General features: G+C 31.5%; 2 protein-coding genes and 1 pseudogene across 10 annotated transcripts in view; 2 read left to right on the top strand and 1 right to left on the bottom strand.

The window, feature by feature from the left end:
• Positions 1-14,357, bottom strand: part of Adar (Adenosine deaminase acting on RNA) — a 28,817-nt gene extending 14,460 nt beyond the window's left edge. Inside the window, exons 1-12 of one of the 7 annotated variants that reach the window (XR_015812214.1) lie at positions 14,190-14,357; positions 11,808-11,934; positions 11,571-11,743; positions 11,314-11,494; positions 11,021-11,242; positions 10,748-10,955; positions 10,526-10,637; positions 7,305-7,458; positions 6,790-6,927; positions 6,537-6,705; positions 6,369-6,468; positions 6,144-6,295 (exon numbers count right to left, since the gene is read on the bottom strand). Coding sequence is in view for 6 of the 7 variants with exons in the window: in XM_088203516.1 (XP_088059642.1) it covers positions 6,144-6,295; positions 6,369-6,468; positions 6,537-6,705; positions 7,305-7,458; positions 10,526-10,637; positions 10,748-10,955; positions 11,021-11,260; positions 11,314-11,494; positions 11,571-11,743; positions 11,808-11,934; positions 14,190-14,327 (1,754 nt within the window). In the remaining variant the exon portion in view is untranslated. Of the gene's footprint in view, positions 1-6,143; positions 6,296-6,368; positions 6,469-6,536; positions 6,928-7,304; positions 7,459-9,684; positions 10,342-10,525; positions 10,638-10,747; positions 10,956-11,020; positions 11,261-11,313; positions 11,495-11,570; positions 11,744-11,807; positions 11,935-14,189 lie in introns of those variants that run through there. The other 6 variants (XM_088203516.1, XM_088203517.1, XM_088203518.1 and 3 more) reach the window with 6 other exon arrangements.
• On the top strand, positions 134-4,891 carry LOC148226182 (pancreatic lipase-related protein 2-like; annotated as a pseudogene). The gene is made up of 9 exons (XR_015812215.1): positions 134-2,001; positions 2,259-2,337; positions 2,400-2,508; positions 3,582-3,731; positions 3,802-3,943; positions 4,012-4,226; positions 4,294-4,404; positions 4,469-4,631; positions 4,801-4,891. The product of XR_015812215.1 is annotated as a pancreatic lipase-related protein 2-like (transcript).
• A 3,043-nt stretch (positions 14,358-17,400) lies between the features above and the next one.
• The window catches only part of Rgl (Ral guanine nucleotide dissociation stimulator-like), a 35,473-nt gene continuing 31,966 nt past the window's right edge, over positions 17,401-20,907 (top strand). For both annotated transcript variants that reach the window (XM_088203783.1, XM_088203782.1), the window contains exon 1: positions 17,401-17,708. In XM_088203783.1, coding sequence (XP_088059909.1) covers positions 17,685-17,708 — 24 coding nt within the window. In that variant the 5' untranslated portion in view covers positions 17,401-17,684. The remainder of the gene's footprint in view (positions 17,709-20,907) is intronic.

The raw sequence follows: 20,907 nt of genomic DNA, 5'->3' as shown, positions 1-20,907 counted from the left end.
TTCATTCGTTCATCAGTTTATGAAAATAGTCTTTTCTCCATCGCGGTATTTTGATCTCATTAAGGTCAGAATAGCATAGTCTGTATGGTCTTGTCTGGTAACCTGGAAGCCGGTGTTATTAATTATATATAGATGTTATCGATTCCCAGACTGTCTGGTGGTTTTAATATAAATTTATTTGTAGGTTTAATTATGTCTGATTGACTTTTGTGCATATTTACCGTATGTAACGCCTAGGGCTTACGCCTGTCAGGTTGCAATGGAAGATTAAAAATAAATAAATATTAAGTTGTATAATTTATTTTAAATAAATGTGAATGTGTGTATAGTAAATATAAATTCAAAATAGATGCTTAAGTTAAAATTTTAATTACTACAAAAATAATATTTATGAACATATAATTAGAAAAAATAAATTCATAAAAATATGTATTATTTCAAAAACTTTGTAGAATATAGGATATGAGTCTATCTTGGCGAACTAAATGTGTGATTTTTATGTTTATATGAATAAAAAGTCTTGGATCCGCAGCATGAAATTTAAACGTATAGATTTTAATTAAAGTCAATCCATACAAAGACGATGCGCTTTTGGATGTACAGCGCAATTTTTGTCAAAAATTGCGTTAACAATTTTTGTATGTTTTTTTTAATATCACTATTTAATTATTATTTTAATATTTATTAAAGAACATAATTGACCTCTTTATTTTTTTCTAAAGCAATTTAAAAAACATATATTTTTATTTTTTTTATTAAATTTTTTGACCTCTTTACTTTTTTTCTAGGATTTTTAAATCTTTAGATTTAGTCGCCATTTTGAAACAAGATACAGCCGATATATTTAGTTTCATAATTATATCGAGATCATATAATATATCAAGATATAATTAAAACTACGGCAGTTATCGTATCTTTAAAAAACCCATATAAATTACGAAGAAGTGTAAAAAACATTTTTTTTCTATTTTAATTGCATTTTTTAATAGCCACCATTTTGAAACAATATGGCGTATCAGGCTGTCAAACGAACTTACTTTATCAGCTACTTACGCGCCGCAAGATATCCACGCAAATCCCCTCTTCCAATGTTTAATACATATTTTGTTGTTACTAATTTAAAAAAACTACTTATTCGATCAGACTATTTTTTTAATTGATTTAATCAGGCAGCGTAGCTACAATTTATGGGTTTTGTCGGGTGCATGAGCAGAAACTAACCAAAACCCCCCACCCCAAGAATAGGATTTTATTTAAAAGCTAATAAAGAAATACCACAATAAATTAGTTTACAGAGCGACAAAGTGTGTATGAAATCTAATTATTCTTAAAAGAGGCAATATATTAAATTAGAGCTTGTATTGACAATTTATATATTTTATACATGTCCGGGCACCGAAAAAGTTGTACATTTTCAGGTACTACTGTTTTAAATTAAATTATTTTTTTCAAAACAGTATTTACTACTTTGGTAGTATTTAACTCAATTAATTTTTGCGGGATTCTGCGAAAGATAAGTTCAAGTTTGTGACCATGAAAAGAACTGCACATAAAGAAAAAATTAAATTGGGTTAATATATAGGTTTACTGAATGAATTAATATATTCACGGAGATCTAAAGAAGCTAACGGTGTAAGAAGAAATCCTGAAGGTTGCAAAAGGCATGTATCCCGATTACTCCAGCACTAAAACCTAGAAGCTATGGACCTTTTCAACATGGGTGAGATGGTTGAGGAGAATGAAACCGATTGAGCTATTAAAAAATAAATTATGGTAGCCATATGAAATTGGCAAACCATTAAAGATGCACATTATAACTTGAATTTATTAACCTTGAACCATTGTTCAATGTTACTCATGTTTTAATTTATTGAAAATGTATAGGTTCATAATTTCAGCTAAATATGTTTAAGTTCATAATATGAAGTGTTACTACTGTGTTAAAACTAATCAATGCAAAAATATCCACTAAAAGCAACATAAAAACATTATACAGACAAGGTTTGTAAACACAGTAAAAAATATAGTACATAAACCACATTTGTTTCATCTCACAATTGGCTTTTATGGGCCATGATAATTATGACATAACCATTGAACATTTTACGCTACATTCACAGCAAAGTTAAGGTGGGAAATGATATAATACGCAACATACTACTTACATAATGCATATAACTAACTACATACCATAAATATGTACACAATTTGATTTTAATGAAAAGTATATAATATATGTTTGTATATATATTTTGCAGATGTACGGGTATATATAAGCACCAAAGATGACATTTTCATCACTTTATTCGTTAGCCTGTTTACTAACATTGTTACCAAGTAAATAATTTTAATAATACCTATTTTCTATATATGCCAGATTATAATATAATAAAAAATAGATCCACAGATCTCATATGAAAATTCATATCTGCAGCTGTTTCCATTGAAGATAGACAAATGTCCGACGGAAGACTTGGGCAAACACATAACGTTCGATCTGTATACCAGGTATTAACATTTTAAACGTGTAGTTTTCACACTTCTCACGTAGCGTTGATTTTTGTCAATTTCTATAATATCAATGAATATGGCAACACGTGAGAAAAATCTATGATAATTTCTCCGTCTGGATTATTGTGTTACTTTCTCAGATTTTCATACCATGCGCGATTGAAGACAATGATGAGAAACTGCGCTTTGTTCAATTATCATGATTAGAAATAATTGCATTGTTATACAATTCATTGATTTGTGCAACAAAATCGATAATGGAATTCAGAACGGACAAAGTTAAAATCGTTGTTGGTTAGTCTATTTTATTTAAAGACATAATTATTAAACTTCGAAAAGGTGATAGCAAAGTTTATATTATAAAATTTTATGGCGAACATTAGAAAAGAGACAATATTTTCTATAAGTTGTTTATAACAATTTATTCGTTACGGCTGAGTGAAAGAATTTGTTAACATTAAAGCAATAAAAAGTAATTACTCTAATAAATAAATGTAATGGTAATAAAATTTCTTCAACTTCATAAAAAAGATGTGCACTAGTTACAATTACAAAATAAGCAGGTATAAACAAGTTTTCGGAATTATTTTTTCAGTAAATATTTTAAGGGTATTAACTCATTACCAACGTAGTTGCTATTTGTGAATGGGTTTGTAATATTTTGAAGCTTTTTATGATAGTGTTTTAAAGCAAAAAAAAATAATTACCCACAAAGGTTTCCCCAACTTTTTAGCATTTGCCCACTCGACTGCCGATTTATTGCATTGAATGCCATTTATTTACGAAACTCAATTAAATTGTACTTTACAAGGTAGACGAAAATTTAAAAATTAAACTACCTTAAATTTTTAAATTAAACTATTTATAATTTTGCCACCACCATTTCGAAGTCTGAAAGTGGACCTTATACAATCAGTATTGGGTCAGTATATAAAGTCAGCTTTTCATAAAAATTAGTCATTCTAACTCATCTTAATTTATGCACTCACAATATTTTCTTATCTTAAATCATTACTGCCACTAGGTAGTATTTAATCAAAACCACATTAACTTTCAAATTTGTACTTAAGGAACAATCCACTAGTCGCACAACCGTTGAAGATTGGAGATGATAAGACTGTTATCAAAGTCCTATATGGACTTTTCAAAACCCACCGTGATATACTTTCATGCATTTTTCGAAGACGCAAACACAGTATCAGGCACAATGCTGAGAAACGGTGAGTTATACAATACAATTACGATTGATATATTTTAATTTGATCCACATTATTAATAACACATACTCAGCGTATATGCTGAGAGGTGAACACAATCTTATACTAGTGTCGGCAAGGCAACTTTACGCCGGACCTTGGTATCCGACGGCAGTGCGAAACACGCAAGTGGTCGGTATGTACTCAGCTAAGTTCATCTCGTACTTATACAGCAGGTAAAATGTTTATAAATCCCGAATATTTTCGAAGTGGTCGATGTTAAATCTAAATTGTTTGTTTACAGAGGTTTGAACCATAAAATGCTGCATTTCGTTGGTCATAGTTTAGGGGCGCAAGCTGCAGGAGTAGCGGGTAATGCGTTGAGAAGCCGCAGACCTGCTCGAATCACTGGTTTAGACCCGGCTTTACCATTATTTCCAAAATTATCGATGAGGTTAAGATTGGATAGAAGCGATGCCGATTTTGTCGACATCATTCACACCGATTCGGGAGGATTTGGTAAATAAACATTTAAAAAAACGTTACAAGCGAGATATATCTATAAATGTGCTTTGTAAATTTTAAGGTATAAGTGCACCGATGGGACATGCTGATTTTTATGTAAATGGCGGTAAAAGTCCGCAGCCGGGTTGCGAACTAAAATACGTTCTTCCTAGGAAGATGTTCTTCGAGAAATGTAATAGTACAAATTAAATATAAACATTTTAGTTCGATTTACAATGTTAACTTTGCGTTTATAGTCTTTTGCAGTCATTGGAGATCTTTCCAAATATTTGCCGAATCAATATTGAGGCCTCAGGCTTTTCCGAGCGCACCGTGTGGTAATGGTGCATTTTGTCGAGAGCCAAGCAATGGGAGAATACTTGGGCCAATAGTTTATTTAGGATACGGTCTATCACCAATGTAAGTTAATTGACCTCTATAAAGTATACAAATGAATTTTAAGCTTGTATTTTTAAGAAGTTTTCGCTTCATTCATAATTTGTAATTCTGTTCAGAGAAAAAAAATGTATAAACTCATTTTGTTTACCTGATAGGATCTGTTTCAAACTATGTATTTTTTTATTTTCAGGGCTAGGGGTAGATTTTACACAAAAACGACTGCAGTAGCACCATATTCATTTTATATTAAAAGATATAAAAAATAAAATAAATATTTTTAAAAGTTTTTTAATTTTTGCCCAATAAATTTTAAAACTCACTTCAATGGACATTTGCAATAGTGAGAACAAATTAATGGAAAATGATATAAAATATATTACTAGAATTCAGTAAATATTAACAAGAATCTATACTATGATTCTCAAAGCAAATGGAACACTGGAGTGATATTCAATTATTACAGAATGTCTGCTATTAATTTCTTTTCATCGCAAATTTTTAACATAATGAACTTAGATAAATGTTTAAACTATAGATACAGTAGCAGGCTTTGCCTTCGAAAAAAAAACCTACGAAAAAAGCCTTCAAAAATAAGCAAAAATTTAATAAGAGATGATACCATTGCAGTACTTTTATTTTATTCAATTAATGAGATAATCAATGTAAAAAAAGGTAATATTTATTCAGTTCTAAAATTCCCTGAATTCAAATATATTACACCATTCAAACTAACTCTCAAGATTGATAGCATTATTATGCTGCAGACAGACTATTTTCAGATACATTGAGATAAGGGGTAACTCATCGATGGAAATTTCGATAAACCATGCAAATATCTGAAGTATGAGTTTTCATGAAACTTTCCCCCACCCCTGCTAGACCACAAGTAATAACAGATTTCACAGTCGTCAAGGACCTAAATAATACACATACCTATGCCTTCAAGCCCGCTAGAATTGTCTTTTTCGGCAAGGCATACACCTGAAATACTGAAAGTTTATGATCAAGTGTTGAAAGATATGATGACATAAAGGGGTAAAATGCCAGCAAAGCCGTATATAAAAGCTTATTATTGAAAAAGTATTCTAATCTGAACAATCATTTAAGTTGGTTGAATATATCAGTAGATGTGATTCATACGCTAATAAAATAAAAATATTTAAGACCTTTCGATATTATTAGGGATTGCAATAATACCGGTATTACCGAGAGAAAAAACAATCAATACCGGTATTAACATTATTATTATTTTAATTAATTGACTGAAAAAATAATCAGAGTACCGCTCGCAAGATTCACCGTATTTATTGATTGGCTAATGAGCATCATTTTATTCTCAGTTTTCAATATGTATGGATTTAAAAAAAAATATAATTTTGATACTACTGGTATTTCATTTTCAGTCAATTTTTGCCCCAATACTGGTATTACTGGTATTGGTATTGCAATCTCTAATTGTGATTGAAATTATTTGAAACGGCAGATATCCGTTCTCATTTCTTAATAATAAAAATGTTTGTAGAATTTACTAACCTGTAAAGATGATGTGGATGCAACAGAGATCCCAGTACGATGCTCTCTAAGTAAACAGGTTTGACGAACACCGATAAAAGAGCGCCTTGTAGACCGAGGACGTTCCATCTTGCAACTTTATCAGAACACGACATCGTCAATAATCGTTCGCCCTTTAAAATAATAATATTTTTATTTTGTGTATTTTGTATTGTTTATTTTCATTCAATCATCTAAAAAAACTACCTGCAATACTCCGTCCCAAGTTTGAATTCCATCACTGCTTTTCACCGGTATAGTGCCTTCGCCGGATTCGATTTTAGTACGCAGTTGACCTCTTGCTTGCCTTTATTCACATCAATCAATAGACTGTTCGGATATGGATATTAAAAAAATAAGATTAGATTTTTAAACCTGTTTGGATGGCGATCGGGAGGTCTGCATGTTTCTTCGTGCGGTGAGAAAATGCGTGCATCACCACACGGAGCAGTGCTGATATAAAGGTGAAACCTGTACGAACCTCTCAGCTGATAACCTCCATCAGGAGCCAACTCCAACGGATTACCTCGCATTCCACGTCCATCTATACATCACAAAAAAACTAATTAGCCCCGACTTACATATAAAGATAGTTGACTCAATAATAGAATATATAAAATATATATACATACATAGATACATGCATGTATGTATATTTTATATATTCTATCTTGACTGGGGCAGAGAAGATTCAACGGCAGAGAGAGACGGCCTTGAGAGTCTTCGGAAACTGGACTTCTGGGCGTCTACCACTGATGAGATCACGCTGATTGTAATTAAATCAATGTTATTTCGTATATTCAGAGAACGCGGTACGTCCGAGAAAACGTTTTCAATTCTGAATGTATTCTCGCAGCTGAGCGCGTTGTCTAAACTACGAATCTTATATTACGTTAAATAAGAACATCATATTGATGGATGCGACCAGTGGCAGCTCGTCAAAGGTTATGTATATTCATATGATTGTGAACCGCCACTGGATGCGACAAACCTACCATTCATCAGCATTTATTAGAAGATGGCTCCTTTTCTGATTATGGCAAAAGATAAAAAAGTGCTTGCAATCGAACTTCTATTGATATGAGAATCTTTACGGTTACTATTGGCTCAAACGGCGATATTTTTAATATGTTACTTATTTACCTGGCGAATTAGCAATTTCTTTTAAACAATCATAAATAAACTCTTGAAAGCAGCGCCGTGACACAACTTCGGCGTGTGAATCGTTAACGGCGAGACCGCAAGTAGAAAGGCGTTCTCCGGACACGCATTTCGTGCCACTACTTACGGCTATAACCTAAAAGCCATAAATCATGTAATGAATGCATATTAAATTTTATAAAATAAAATTACCAGAAAGTAGATTATAATTAATAAGTGTATTTCACATATTTTTCCAAAATTTTGTAATATATTTTATTGTGATAAAAATATATGATGGAATTATGAAAATAATAATTGTTTATCACCTTCTATAAAATAGCTCTAAAATATCATAAATTCTATTTCATTAATATTCTATTTCAATATTAATTAATATTGTCATAATTCCGAACATAATAATAAAATAACTACATAGCACAATTGTGGAATATGGTTGATAAGGTCAACCAACATCTGATGATTAATACTAATTGTTGGCAGCTATCTTTTTTTATTAATGAGTTTGACAGATAGTCAAAATACCTGGAAAATTATGATCAGATGATGAGACATAATAATACATATTCTTTTAAGGTTTTGAGACAATTCAGTAATGTTGATGATGAAATATATTTTAACACATTACAGGCGTAAATGCATTTATGCATTAACGCCTGTAATTTGTAATATTATCTTGTAATTTATTATTATTGTATTGTAATTTGTAATATTATCGTTGGGATCCGCTGACTGCCTTATGCATCGGTTATAATCCATTTGAAGCACATTATTATTTAATATCAGGAAACTTGATCTTGGAAATTTGTTATAATGAGAATATATTATAAAAACATATATTATTTTCAAGGGATTACTTATTTTAATTTGTTTAGTAAACAAATGTTTCAGACTTCTGAACATGGTATGGATAGAGCTTTTTCCTAACATTGTTCCCTGGTCATAAGAGTTTATGTTTCACCTTTAACCCTTTCAGTGGTATGGTGGTACATGTATGGTGGTCGATCTTTCACTGTTTTGCGGTACCCTAATAGATATATATTTACATATTTAACTGAAGAAATAATAATTACCAGGTTGTTCCATAAGTCTTTACGTTTTTTAAGGTGACGATTAAGTGACTTAAAAATTAAAACGTGTAATAGCAACAAATTCTTTAATGTCGTTTTTTATATATCCGTTTTTGTAAAATATTGTTTTCCATTTAAAAGCTGTTGCAGGGATCTAAATATATGATATTCGTTTGGAGCAATATCTGAAGAATACGGTGGGTAAGAAAGAAATTCCCAAAAAAATCCATTGATCTATCTTCTTCTTGGATACGTGAAGATGAGCGTTATTTGCCAAATATACATTATTTTATTGGAGTGTAATCTTGTTCTTGGGGTGGGAATTGGGGGTTGAGTAAAGGATTTACTTCTCATTTTCAGTAACAATTCGACTTAAAAATAAATCTTTCTGATCTAGAATCATTAATTATTGGTATATTGAGATTCGCTGCTTGAGATTTTCCTGACAATTTATGAGATACCCATATTCTGAAAATTAACACCTTTCCTAACTTTTTAAATGTCTGTGAACTGACGTAGGTGACACGTTGAATTTTTGTGCTAGCTTCTGTACCGTTAATCTCAGACCTGCTTTGATGGCAGTCCTAATATCCTCACTAACAACCCGCCCTTACATAGATATATTTAAAGTCAAAATTCTTGGAACGAAATTTTTAGAACCACATTTGAGAATTTTTAAATTTAATGGCATTTCTGCCGTTTTACAGATGTTTTAAACTGCTATTGACGCATTATGACTGAGTTGAAACTCATAAAGTATAATATATATTTTTGCAAATGCAAGAAAAAAAACCACAAAGACTAATTGGACAAGCTGATAAATAACATTATATTTATATAATATAAAAAAAATCGTTTAATGTAAATGATTCTATACAAAATAATACTAATAAATCAAAGAGTAAGAAATAAATGTCAATTATTTTGCTAATAATTGGTAGAAACAAAAATAGATTTGCGCTTTCAGTGGCCTAGTGTTAAGTAATGTAAATATGAATTTAATATTAATATTGAATATCTGCTAAAAACTTATACATACTTCATCAGGTACAGGAGGTTCTAATAAAAAACTGAATACAAAATAATTGCAGAAACCTAAAAATTGTGTTTATAATTGCCCTTTTTTATTATATAAATTTTATTATTACATATCCCATCCCATACGAAACCACTATACCTAAATAATTTCTCAAAAAACCTATGTGTTTAGGTATTCAAATCACCTTCATAGTATGTACAAGAGGTAAGGATTAAGTGCTGTATGGTTTTTTGACTAAAAATAAAACTAGTTATTGAAAAATAAATTTTAATATGATTTTGTGTTGTTCGGGATTCGACTATTTTCTCGCTCTGATGGAGGAAGGGTATAAAAGGGGTCGCATAGCGGCGGTATACTTATTTCGATCCTCAAAGGGATAATTGGATTACCCCCTTTTTGGGAATTAGAACTGTTTTAAGCCTTGAAGGGAGAAAGGAGTTACCTTCTTCTTGGCACTCGTCGCATCGGCAACCAGAAGTGGTTGCACCTCTCGAACAGTTTTGGTCTGAATAACATAGGCATTTACCAGGGTTACCCACTCTTTGGTTCTGCAAACTTCGCCATCAAGACTGGGTCTTCGGAGTACCTTGGGTCCACTTCAGTACCGGACTATCACCCCCCTCGGCTAATACCGAGATCTGCCCCTTTAACCATCGACGATTGCAATGTGTAAAACATTTCTCGACCAGGGAGACGTCAAGGAATCCGCCTCGCCTATTGGACTCTCACTAGTCGAACACAGGGTAATATGATGATTTCCGTTCCACGTGGATTCCATTAAGTCCTAGTAGAATGTCATGACTAATTAGATCTTTGTGAGACTAAGTGTAGTATGATATCTTGATAAGATTTTGTAGCTTGTACCCATTAATCATAAATTTCTTACAAGTGGCGTCCAATGCGTTCTACTCTAAGAACAAAAAAGAGTTCTTACAAAACAAAAAAATCATTATGACTCCACTTTGGCTTTCCTCATCATGACATGTGATTCCTAAGAAGCAGATGTGATAAATACAAAATTTGTGGATTGTAGGTATATCTAATACAAAATTATTACTATTTCTTTCTGGTATATAATAAAATAATAAGATTACCTCGATAAATTCATAGTTTGTTCCAGAGGTCATTACAATACCGGCTAGAACTTTCCTTCTAATATGAACTGGATCGTTACACATTAGCTCGTTGAATTTGTCTAGGACAGCTCTATAGAAAAATCACAAATAAACGAGAAACATAAAAATTAAATTTTCATTATTATAAAAAGATTAAAATAATTACTACGATTTAATAATGGTGAAAAAAAAGTGAAATACTTGGCAATTCTATCAGCGAGAGACTGATGTAAACTCGATGACATAGGACTGGGTGCTGGAGGCGTCGGTAGAGGCAACAAGCTCGGCAAGACTGGAGAAGTGTTGATCGGTAACAAATCTTTCCTCAAAGCTTTGATTGGCAAGTTGATTCCTAGAGCGGCCAGAGCAACTTTTGCCGCTCCTAACTTTGCGCTTCGTTTGCTAGAACCTTCATATGAATAAAATATTTTTAAAAGAACTCGAAGAATTTGTTATTATCGATAGTTTACTGACCGAATCCTTCATATTTTACATTATTTATTGTGCATATGACTTTGAATTTCAAACAACTGTCTGATTCAACAGGCACACAGTCGAAAGTAACATCAGGATACTTTTCATAAACGAGATTTATAGGGCTCTTATTTGTGACGGAGGTTTCCTTCGGTTCAGGCGATTTAGTTTCGACAGTAGAGTTTGAGGTTTTAATCAAATTATCAACGACTTTAGGAGTAGCTTTAATTGAATATAAATCTATCAATGTTAGCATAAAGCAATATTCTATAAAATTCGAACAGAATACTCACTTCCATTTTTATTGCCATTTTCGGAGTTTATTGTTCCAACATGTTCGTCACTAGTGAAATCGTGCAGCATACTTTCCGGGAATACATCAGGCAGTAAAATTACTGCTAGAGCTTTCGTAGCTGCTGCTGCTCGTGCAAGTCTTTTACTAGGTCCCGATCCAACATATTGTTGTCCATCAACCTTTATAAAAAAAAATCAGGTTCTCAGATATTGTTTTTTTTTTATTATTTATTAATTATCAAAAAATATAACTTACCATCACAGATATAGTAAAGCAAGTCGAATGAGAAGGGCCCACTTGCGATATGATACAGTATTGAAGTGGGCGTCGTAATTTATTCAATAAAGCGACTGGACTTTTTTGTAAGTCTTGACGAATGCTCTCGATCGAAATATCAGAGTCCAAAAGAGCCTTTTTAGTAATTGTTCCTTAAAAACACAATGAATGAAATATTTATATAATAAATTATTTGTAAAAGCGACGAGTTTATACTTGACTCATCTTGACTAGTCGGATGTGGCCGCTTTAAAGCTCTTTCTTTGATGCTGTTATTTGTGTTGCAATTTTTAGATTCAGTAGGAGTAGAAGCGTCTTCGGGCGTCGAATGATTTTCAGTTTGCTGCTTGTATGAACAAAATTGTCAATAGTAGAAATATAATTAAAATTTGTCTGTAGTATAGACGCAGCAAAATATCATTCTTATGATATTGTGTGAAAAAGATGGAACAGCGATTTATTATAGCTGACTAGATCACTTAATTGTATAAAAATATAAAGTATATGTTGTTTCTATTTATACTGAATAAATAAAAACCTGCATATTTGCCTGTTAAAATCGTTAGCGGCGATAAATAGCTGCTTTCGTATAAACCGTAGAAACGATATCTTTTCTGTATACACGAAAACTATAAATTTTTGATAATTATTATATTTTATACATTTTGCCAAAAGATCAATCATCAGTCAAAATATTTTTGTTCAAAGAAATAGTACACAAAAAAGTAGAGAAAAGGGACTTAAAAAGAAAGTTTTATTTTTTACAAAAAATTTAGAGCATTAATGTCGTTTTATACTATTAATGTAAAAAAATTAAGTTTGTAAGGACAAAAATAACTTTTTATTTAGTTAAATATTAAAGATTTTATTTTTCAAACATCAAAAAGTAAAAAATCCATATAATAAATTTGAATGAAACGTGTTTCTACAATAGCAATTACACACTTCTAAAAACATCGAGACCACCTAGTTACATCATTTCAAAAAATAAATTTCACAATCGCAAAAGAAACTGTTTGAAAGGTATTCCATTCAAAGAATTATACAATAGCTTTCTATTGTGTCTTTAAAAACGTACTTCATAAAACCACCCCTCATGAGCATAATAGCAAAATAACCATAAAAGTGCTGTTCTAAGTGCCAATTGGCCAGAAGCCATAGGAATGGTTTAGGGCAGTGGTTTGCAATTTATGACCTGAGTGTAATCAAGTGATCTGTCAAGAAATATATGCACCAAGTTTTTTAATTAGAATTTTTAGATAAAACGTTGATTACATTAATATAAAAAAGTAAAATTATAAAATATTTTTTCAATCCCATCATTGTCGAATGAGTGGCACTTGAATATTGGTATAAATTTTATAATGCTTTTCATGAGATCGTATTTATATAATCATTATAATTATGCCATTGCATAATATTTTGGTGTAAAGAAGTGGTCAGGGAACCTAACATGTTTTTCTACATTTTGTTTTTACATTTTTATGTATCTAAAGGTGCCATCATGAAAATTGCCAGTATGGATTGGGCAACCAAAAGTGCCATGAACTTTTGAACCTTGTATTATGTTTATTTTATGTATTTTATAAGGCTGAAAATCACTTTAATTTATTGAAATATAATATTTAAAAAATATATGACATAAATATGTATCCACCACATATTAGCAAAGTGTGAAATGGTGTGCAAAAATACAAGCCGGGGTCAAATATATTTATACATTATTGCACATATTGTACAGCTAGCTTCAAAACTGCGATGTAACTTTGTATTTATAAAAATAAACCACACAGAGAAATATCTAAGAAATAGGGTGGATGTTGAAGCATCTCCCAACATACATTCTTGTGAAATATGCAGGCGAGCATTGTAAATCATCTCAAATTGACGATTTTATCGTATTTGACAAGCTGCTTGTGTGTAGACAAAACTAGTGCTACCAGCAGCTAGCATAGTATTACAGCCATGATTAAATCTTTGGTAGAATAATAGTATTAAACACAAAAACTGAGATCAACCCATGATCCAACATATTTTACCTAATAAATAAAAGTACTATATTAAATAAAATGCATCAATTTACACAATACTGTTTCATTTTTTATATTACTGTGCGAATTGTTCTTTGGTATTATGTAAATCTGAATAACCAAATATTGAAAAATGCTAATCACAATTTAAATTTTCGATTTTCGTAATTGGTGAATGAGTTTCATTATATTTTTATATAAATTCAAAATCCGATTTTCTGTTGTTGTGTTTATCACACGTTATTGTAATAATAACTTAATAATTTCGATATTATACAAGTTACTACACTCATGAATAAGTGCGTTAACGAAAGGATTAATTCCAAAAATGTTGCAGATATCTATTCGAGTGAAAAGCCTAATTTTAACAACACGTTATTTTTCCTTACCTACATTAATGGCCATCGATTTAACAACGGTTTCATTTTGTATTATAAAATTAAAAAACACAACCTCAATAACTAATAATTTATTTATTATCGTTTGACCGACTTCACCTCTTAACGATTTAATTTATCATTCTACCATGCACATACATTATAGATATACATATAGGTTATTCACGCACATTTGTCAAACCAGTCCCTATGGTTGGCGTTTGACATCCTTGCGGAGTCGGAGGGCTTAATAGCGGAGTTGGTGTAGGTAGCAGTTGCGGAGACGGGTGGGGCGGCATCTCAGTAGAGACTTGTCCTTCTGAACACATACCAACCGCACTGCTGTCAGTTTGTTACTTGTTGGCCATAACAACCGAAATATAGTCCATTCATGAGCCTGACATAATCCATTGCTGACATTTTAATAAATATTGATTTGCGCTAGAGAAAACAGCAGGTAAAATTAATAAGAAACTTATTTTTTTAATTAAATTTGTAATGCTGAGATAATATTTCCAATAAAAAATATTGATGAGGATATATGTTGATTAACACTGTTTTGATTCATTTGGAACTCCTTAGCATACTTGTTATGGCCGACAACCAAGGCGAACGTGCGCGGATGTCGTCGTGGGGACTAATCGTAGTGCTGCGATACCGTTCGATATTTATTACGCATACAAATTTAAACATCAGGCCCTACGAGCCGTACCTATTGTCATCATCGAATTCCATTGACTAATAATCAAGGGCAGAAGACAAATCAAACATAAATGTTTAATTAGATTAATAATATTATTATGATTATTTTTATTAATCACTTTAAATAAGTTTATATACTTTCGAAATTGACTAAAAAAATATGTTTATTTATTGTTAGTAAATAATAATAATAATATATAATAGTTTATATTATTATTATTTTTCCAATAAATATATACTAGGCCTAAGTAAAAGGTGTTTCAACCTTAGTTTCCGAACTTTAAAAAAACATAAAAAAATTAGAGATAACTTCAGAATTTTTAAATTACTTAAACATTTTATGTATTTCAGTAATTATGAATAATAATATTAATTAAATGGCCGCCTCTGGGTTTTTTTGCAGCAACCTATATTTTTAGTGTACTTTTCGATGATTTTTTCGTTGGTTTTTTGGTGCTCCAATGTTTCGGGTTTTTCGACATAGACATGAAACAACCAGGGCCGGCCCTAGGTTATTTAGCGCCCCAGGCAAAAACTAAATTTGCGCCCCCCTCCACCCTAATAATACTTTAATAACTCGTTACACGAGCGCAAAAATATAATTCAAATTAAAGTAATTTAATATTACATATATTTGACACCATACTCTTTATTGCGATTGTGGGTATTTAAGAATTTGTAGTTTTATTTTCGTCGCGATTTTTTACGCAAGAAATAATCTAAAGAGTACACAGTAGTGTATACAAAAAAATATCAGATTATATTCTCTCACAATATTGTTTGATAATTTTAAGTGAATGTTGCGCCTTTATTTGGTATCACGGTGCCCCACAAGATCTAGCGCCACTGGCGATCGCCTGTACTGCCTGCCCCTCGGGCCGGCCCTGGAAACGACCTAGTTAACGTCACCAAAACATAAAATAATGCGACTTGGGAACTTACCCCACAAACTATTTTATGTTGCACCCAATGTGTGGTAAATTGCTATCTTAATGGAACCACATTTACACATTAATATCTTTGATTTTGTGCAAAAAATAATTGGTTATCATGCGCCTATAGCGCTCACCATTGACTGTTACAGTCCGACCTTTATCGTTCTCAAAAAAGTAAGGCAAAATGACACTTCCTGACTACAATGCGCATCAAATAGTCACTTTATGAGCATGTAATGGTCTCTCGTGAATCTAATGAGAATTTTCTTGCCCCACGTGTGGCAATTTTGCTTATTAACATACCAAGTGAAGTAGAAATGTGCATCATTAGAAAAAAAGATTTTCTTTGAAAAATCAACATTAACTACTTGCTACTCTAACATACACTCTCACCTACACATAGTTACTTCAATAAAATTATTTTATCAGTGCCTTGCTTCTTGCATAAAAAAAAATTAAATAATAAATTTTGGTCATCTGCGGGTTAAAACCAGAAGAAGCGAGTATAGTGGCAGTTTAAGATATGTTTAATCCTTTGTTTTCTTACGTTATAGGTTTTGTTGGTAATATATTTAGGTTTTATAGGGGTTTAGTTCCCTTTATTATAATACTGGGTTAGTTGGCATCACCGAATCACTAACTCACACTCATTCGTAGTTGGACTAACCCGCTTCAACCCATGACATTTTTATTATAGTTTGTAAATCGATTCATAGCATATAAATGAAAAATAAATGATTAAGTAAATAAAAGAGAGATTTTTAGTTTGCTTGTAATTTTCTTTTAAAGTTACGATGAAATTTTCAAATATATCTTCATTTTGATAATTATTTCTATACATGGAATTTTGGCCACGAGATGGTGTCGAGAGGTAATTAGACACAGATAGAGCCGCTAAAGTAATGTTTTATCGAAGACTTAAAGTTTTACATTGTTAGTAAATAAACAAAGCGGGTGCGGGACGGCGCGCGTCCGAACGCCTAAAGATTGCTAGTGAAGAGAAAAACCATCACGCCAGTGTTACCCAAGCGCCGTCAAGTTTTAACCGTAACAAAATCTAAATTTGAATAGGCCCCAACAAAATCATGTAAGTACGATCTGAAAAGCTCGTTGCTGGTTCCATATTGCTTCTTCAACTTGCTCATTGTACTCATTCACATATATTCCAAAAAATATATTGAACTATGTATTATATATATTACAGATTTTTTTAAAATAAACTTATATTATTTTAAAAGTTAATTTAAAACAAACAAAGTTAAGATATAACTACAAATAACATTTTTTTTTGTTAAATTATTCAAAAATAATTAATAAAGTACATGAAGTACGCCAACGAAAAAATTAAACCATTAAATAATATTGTATTAATTTCAGTACTAAATCATTTTATTTTACAGCATAATCATATTAAAATTAATATTTCTGATATTCCTTGTCTTTGATTTTGTATTTATATCACTCTTAAAATTAAATTAACTTTTAATTGTGTCGATGCGGGTTAAACGTTAAACTACTAATGAGTGAATATGCCAGTAATGCAGAAATGGCAAATTTAATCAATAAAAGACGTTAAATCCCTATATAACTTGTATTTAATATTTAAGCCACGTTCGTAAAAATATTATATTAAAGATAAAAGTTTTGTATCAAGTAAAAAATAGTCATGTCGTTTTGTTGACGTTTACGTTTTTCGCTGTGGCAACCCGATTGGAAAGTATTGTTGCGCGTTGGCCACAAGCGTCGGTCGGCCGGCTATGCCAATGACAGTAGAAAGTTGGCCGTGCAGCTGCGCACGTTCCGCTCTCGTCAAAAGTTGTCAAAAGTTTTGCAAAGTGCTCACGTCGATTTCGGGGTGAACAGTGTCAAATTCCCAGTTCGTCTCCGAGGCGTTAGCGAAACTTTGAAAACATCGGGACGTGTTTATGACAACGGCCGGGACGCGAACGTGAGATGTGATCGCGCCCGAGTCGGAGTCTGTGATGTATTTGCACGGACGCGCAGCGCGAGGCCCCGGCCGAGGACCAGATCCACCATGCTCGCCGAAACATGAACCTGGACGTGGAAAGTTTGGTACGGTTTCCGTTTTACTCGCATTATTGTGCATTTTTCACTCAAACGTCAACGTTTACAAACTGCTGTCGTTGACGGAATTTACGATCGTTATCTATCTATACATAAAAATGTTCACTTTCTCCGCTACAGATGTTATGTAAAATTTGTCATTTTATTGCGGTTGCGGTTACATTCCAATATATTTGGTCTTAAAAGCATGTTGATCGTATTTAAACCCAACTCGTTTTAATTTATTTTTATTTATATGCTTTTTGGTCGTAACACAATTATATTAACATTAATTCAAATTGAATTCAAACACGGCGTCTTTTCTTATTTTAACTTTACAATGATTGATTTTTTTGTTTATTTTATATTGCTTTAAATACTGTAAATGAGAAACGCTGGTCTATCGATTTGAGAAGCGCATGTATTACCATCGATTAAACATTTCGATGTTTTATTATAACAGTCACAACCTACATCACTTTCGAATTGACCCGACGTGTCTCTGTGTGTGTGTTTGTGTGTGTTTCATTTACAAAATTGCCACAGGTTCACACCGTATTAATTAATTCATTTTTTCACACAATAACTCGTTTACTTGACGACGCCATTTTTGGTCGTAATTCATCAGAACAATTGTGAGTAATAAACAAGCCTTCAATTATTATTTTTTTAATTAATATTTTCCAGGTCTTCGTTTTGTTCTGTATTTAATAAGTTCAATATGACGTCATACTTTACAATTTACTGTGGGACGACAGTTTTCCGCTGTTTAAGAAAATTAAAAAGGGGAATAGGTGTGGGCATTTACATAAATTAAAATATAATTTACAATGACATATTGTTATAATATTTATTTATTTACTGGAAAATTCCATTTGCTTTTTTCTACAACCCCCCCCCCCCCCAAATGGTACGAATAGACTGATATTTTATTTAAAGAAAATGTCGAGGGTTTAATTAGTAGCATATTGCATTTTTTTTATTAAACTTAAAAAAACCAACACGTATTTGGCTGTAAATCTATTTTGAAGTTTGCAACTGTTGTTCCTTATGAAAAAAAAATCATTAAAAAAGTTTTTTTCATTTTTTTTCTTGACTTTGTACGTTATTCTTCTATTATATTTACCAATATTTGGGTGTATTATCAAAATATATGATGTAGCATAATACCATAGTATATCAATGGCTGATAACATATGATTGAGAGATACTTTCTTTTTATCAAGGGTCAAAATTATTCTAAAAAAATATTTAATAATTGGATTATACATTTTATTTATTTATATACATCGCTATTTTGACCAAAACAACGTTTTGCTACATAAATAAGTCATAAAATTTAAACAGGTTTGGTGCGAACGGGCGGTAGTGAGGGAGCGTTCAGAACAGTAAGCACCCCATGAATAACTCTGCAACGAATATACTTAAAAAGTGTCATTAATAATTGTAAATAAATAAATAAATATTTTTTTAGAATAAATTTGATCCTCGATAACAGGAAAGTATCGATTGAGATAATCTGAAGTGCATTTACGAAGATAAACGAATGTTACAAGTGTTACCGCTCAGATTCCGAATGTTGCACTGTTTTATATAGTTGATATTGCTTGGATTGCACTAGTCAATGTAGGGCGCATTAATCAGAAGACAATACATTTTTATTTATTTATCCTCCCACCTCACCTCAAATTAAAAAGACTTTATATATAATATTAAATAAAGATAATTTCGCCGCGCAGTAAAAAAACTTCTATTTTTGAAAGCATATTTTGCATCCAAACCTGCAAAGAATGTTGGTTTCGTGTCGGAATTTTTGGTTTCGTACTTTTGGTTCGACGCGGTTGATTAACTGCTTGTGCACGTACATATGTGTGCGTTCTTCAGTCTTTATTTAGAATAATTAAAGAAGTCATTTTTATATTTTTACCTCTCACAATCGCATACTTTGTAGTTGAGATGTGTTGCATTTTGGAAAAAATGACACCTTCAACTTTCGGTTAAAATCTGTCGTGTTTTTATGATGTAATTTTATGTATGTTTCAATACACCAATATATTTTAAATCCTTCTATTTAAAAAAAAACAGTTAAGTTTTTAAAAATCTATTTAAAATAATATTTAAAGGTGATGAGGGATGTATGAAAATTTAATATCACAATAAAGTTTTTTGTATTTATCTAAATATAAATCAATAAAAAACACGTTTACTAAAAATACATAAATGTAGGTACAAAGTTAAAAATATAACAACACAAACAAAATCCTATTTATTCGTCTTAAACATGTTCAAAATTTACAGTATGTTTTTAACAATTTTCATATTTGACCGGAAATGTTATCCGTGTTATCCGAAGTTCGTTTTATCGAGGTTCTATTTTTTTTATAAAAATAAATACATTTTATATTATATATGAATAAATGTTGACGCATCAGTCATTAGATAAAATACAAAATAACATAGTCCAAATAGTTGGTATCGGTATTGTCATATTTTTTCAGAATCTTGGGTTGCTAATGGCAATCCAAGATTGATTATTACAATTACGAGTGTTTGTTCTTCAAATATCTAAAACTTAGAATTTAGACATTTGAACCGCGAGCACTTTAAAACTGCCCTAGATCAACTGTTGTAAAGTGGTTCCGAGAAACATCGTTATTATATTTGGGTGGCAAGCGGTCGCCACAGTTTGTATGTCAAAAACTGTTTATATTTTGTAGTAAAATAATTTCTAAAACCTTTTTAATAAATACATAAAAACTGTTATTCATATAAGCATACGCATGTAAATATAAATATTCTTGATTAGGTATGCAAATATCGTTGTAATATTGCATTATTATCTTTGCTGTATTATTATCGATAATTGCATTTCAAATTGTAGACATTTTCAAGTGTAACAATTAAATATTGGTACTCGAGAATGTTTGATTCATTGTTGATTACCCGGTATTGTTTGATATCGAAGAGATTAGTATTGTAGTTATCGTATATCAAAACAAAAACTAAACAACTGTCTTGTTTCTGTTTTACCGGACGGCAAAGTGGAACGGGCGTCCGCGGTATGCGACTAGCGCGAAGATTTCACTCAAGAGCAGGGCCGCATTTAGCGAACAAGGACAAGTTGCGAAATGTAAAAATTAATCGCATAACGAGCGTAGTTGCATTGTATTGCTATTATATAATGCGCGCTGAATGAAAAATAATGTAA

The sequence above is a fragment of the Plectrocnemia conspersa genome, unplaced genomic scaffold (genome assembly GCF_051122295.1).
Source record: "Plectrocnemia conspersa isolate PC_06_02 unplaced genomic scaffold, ASM5112229v1 ptg000014l, whole genome shotgun sequence".
Taxonomy (NCBI): domain Eukaryota; kingdom Metazoa; phylum Arthropoda; class Insecta; order Trichoptera; family Polycentropodidae; genus Plectrocnemia; species Plectrocnemia conspersa.
This window is presented reverse-complemented; position numbering and strand designations above follow the sequence as displayed.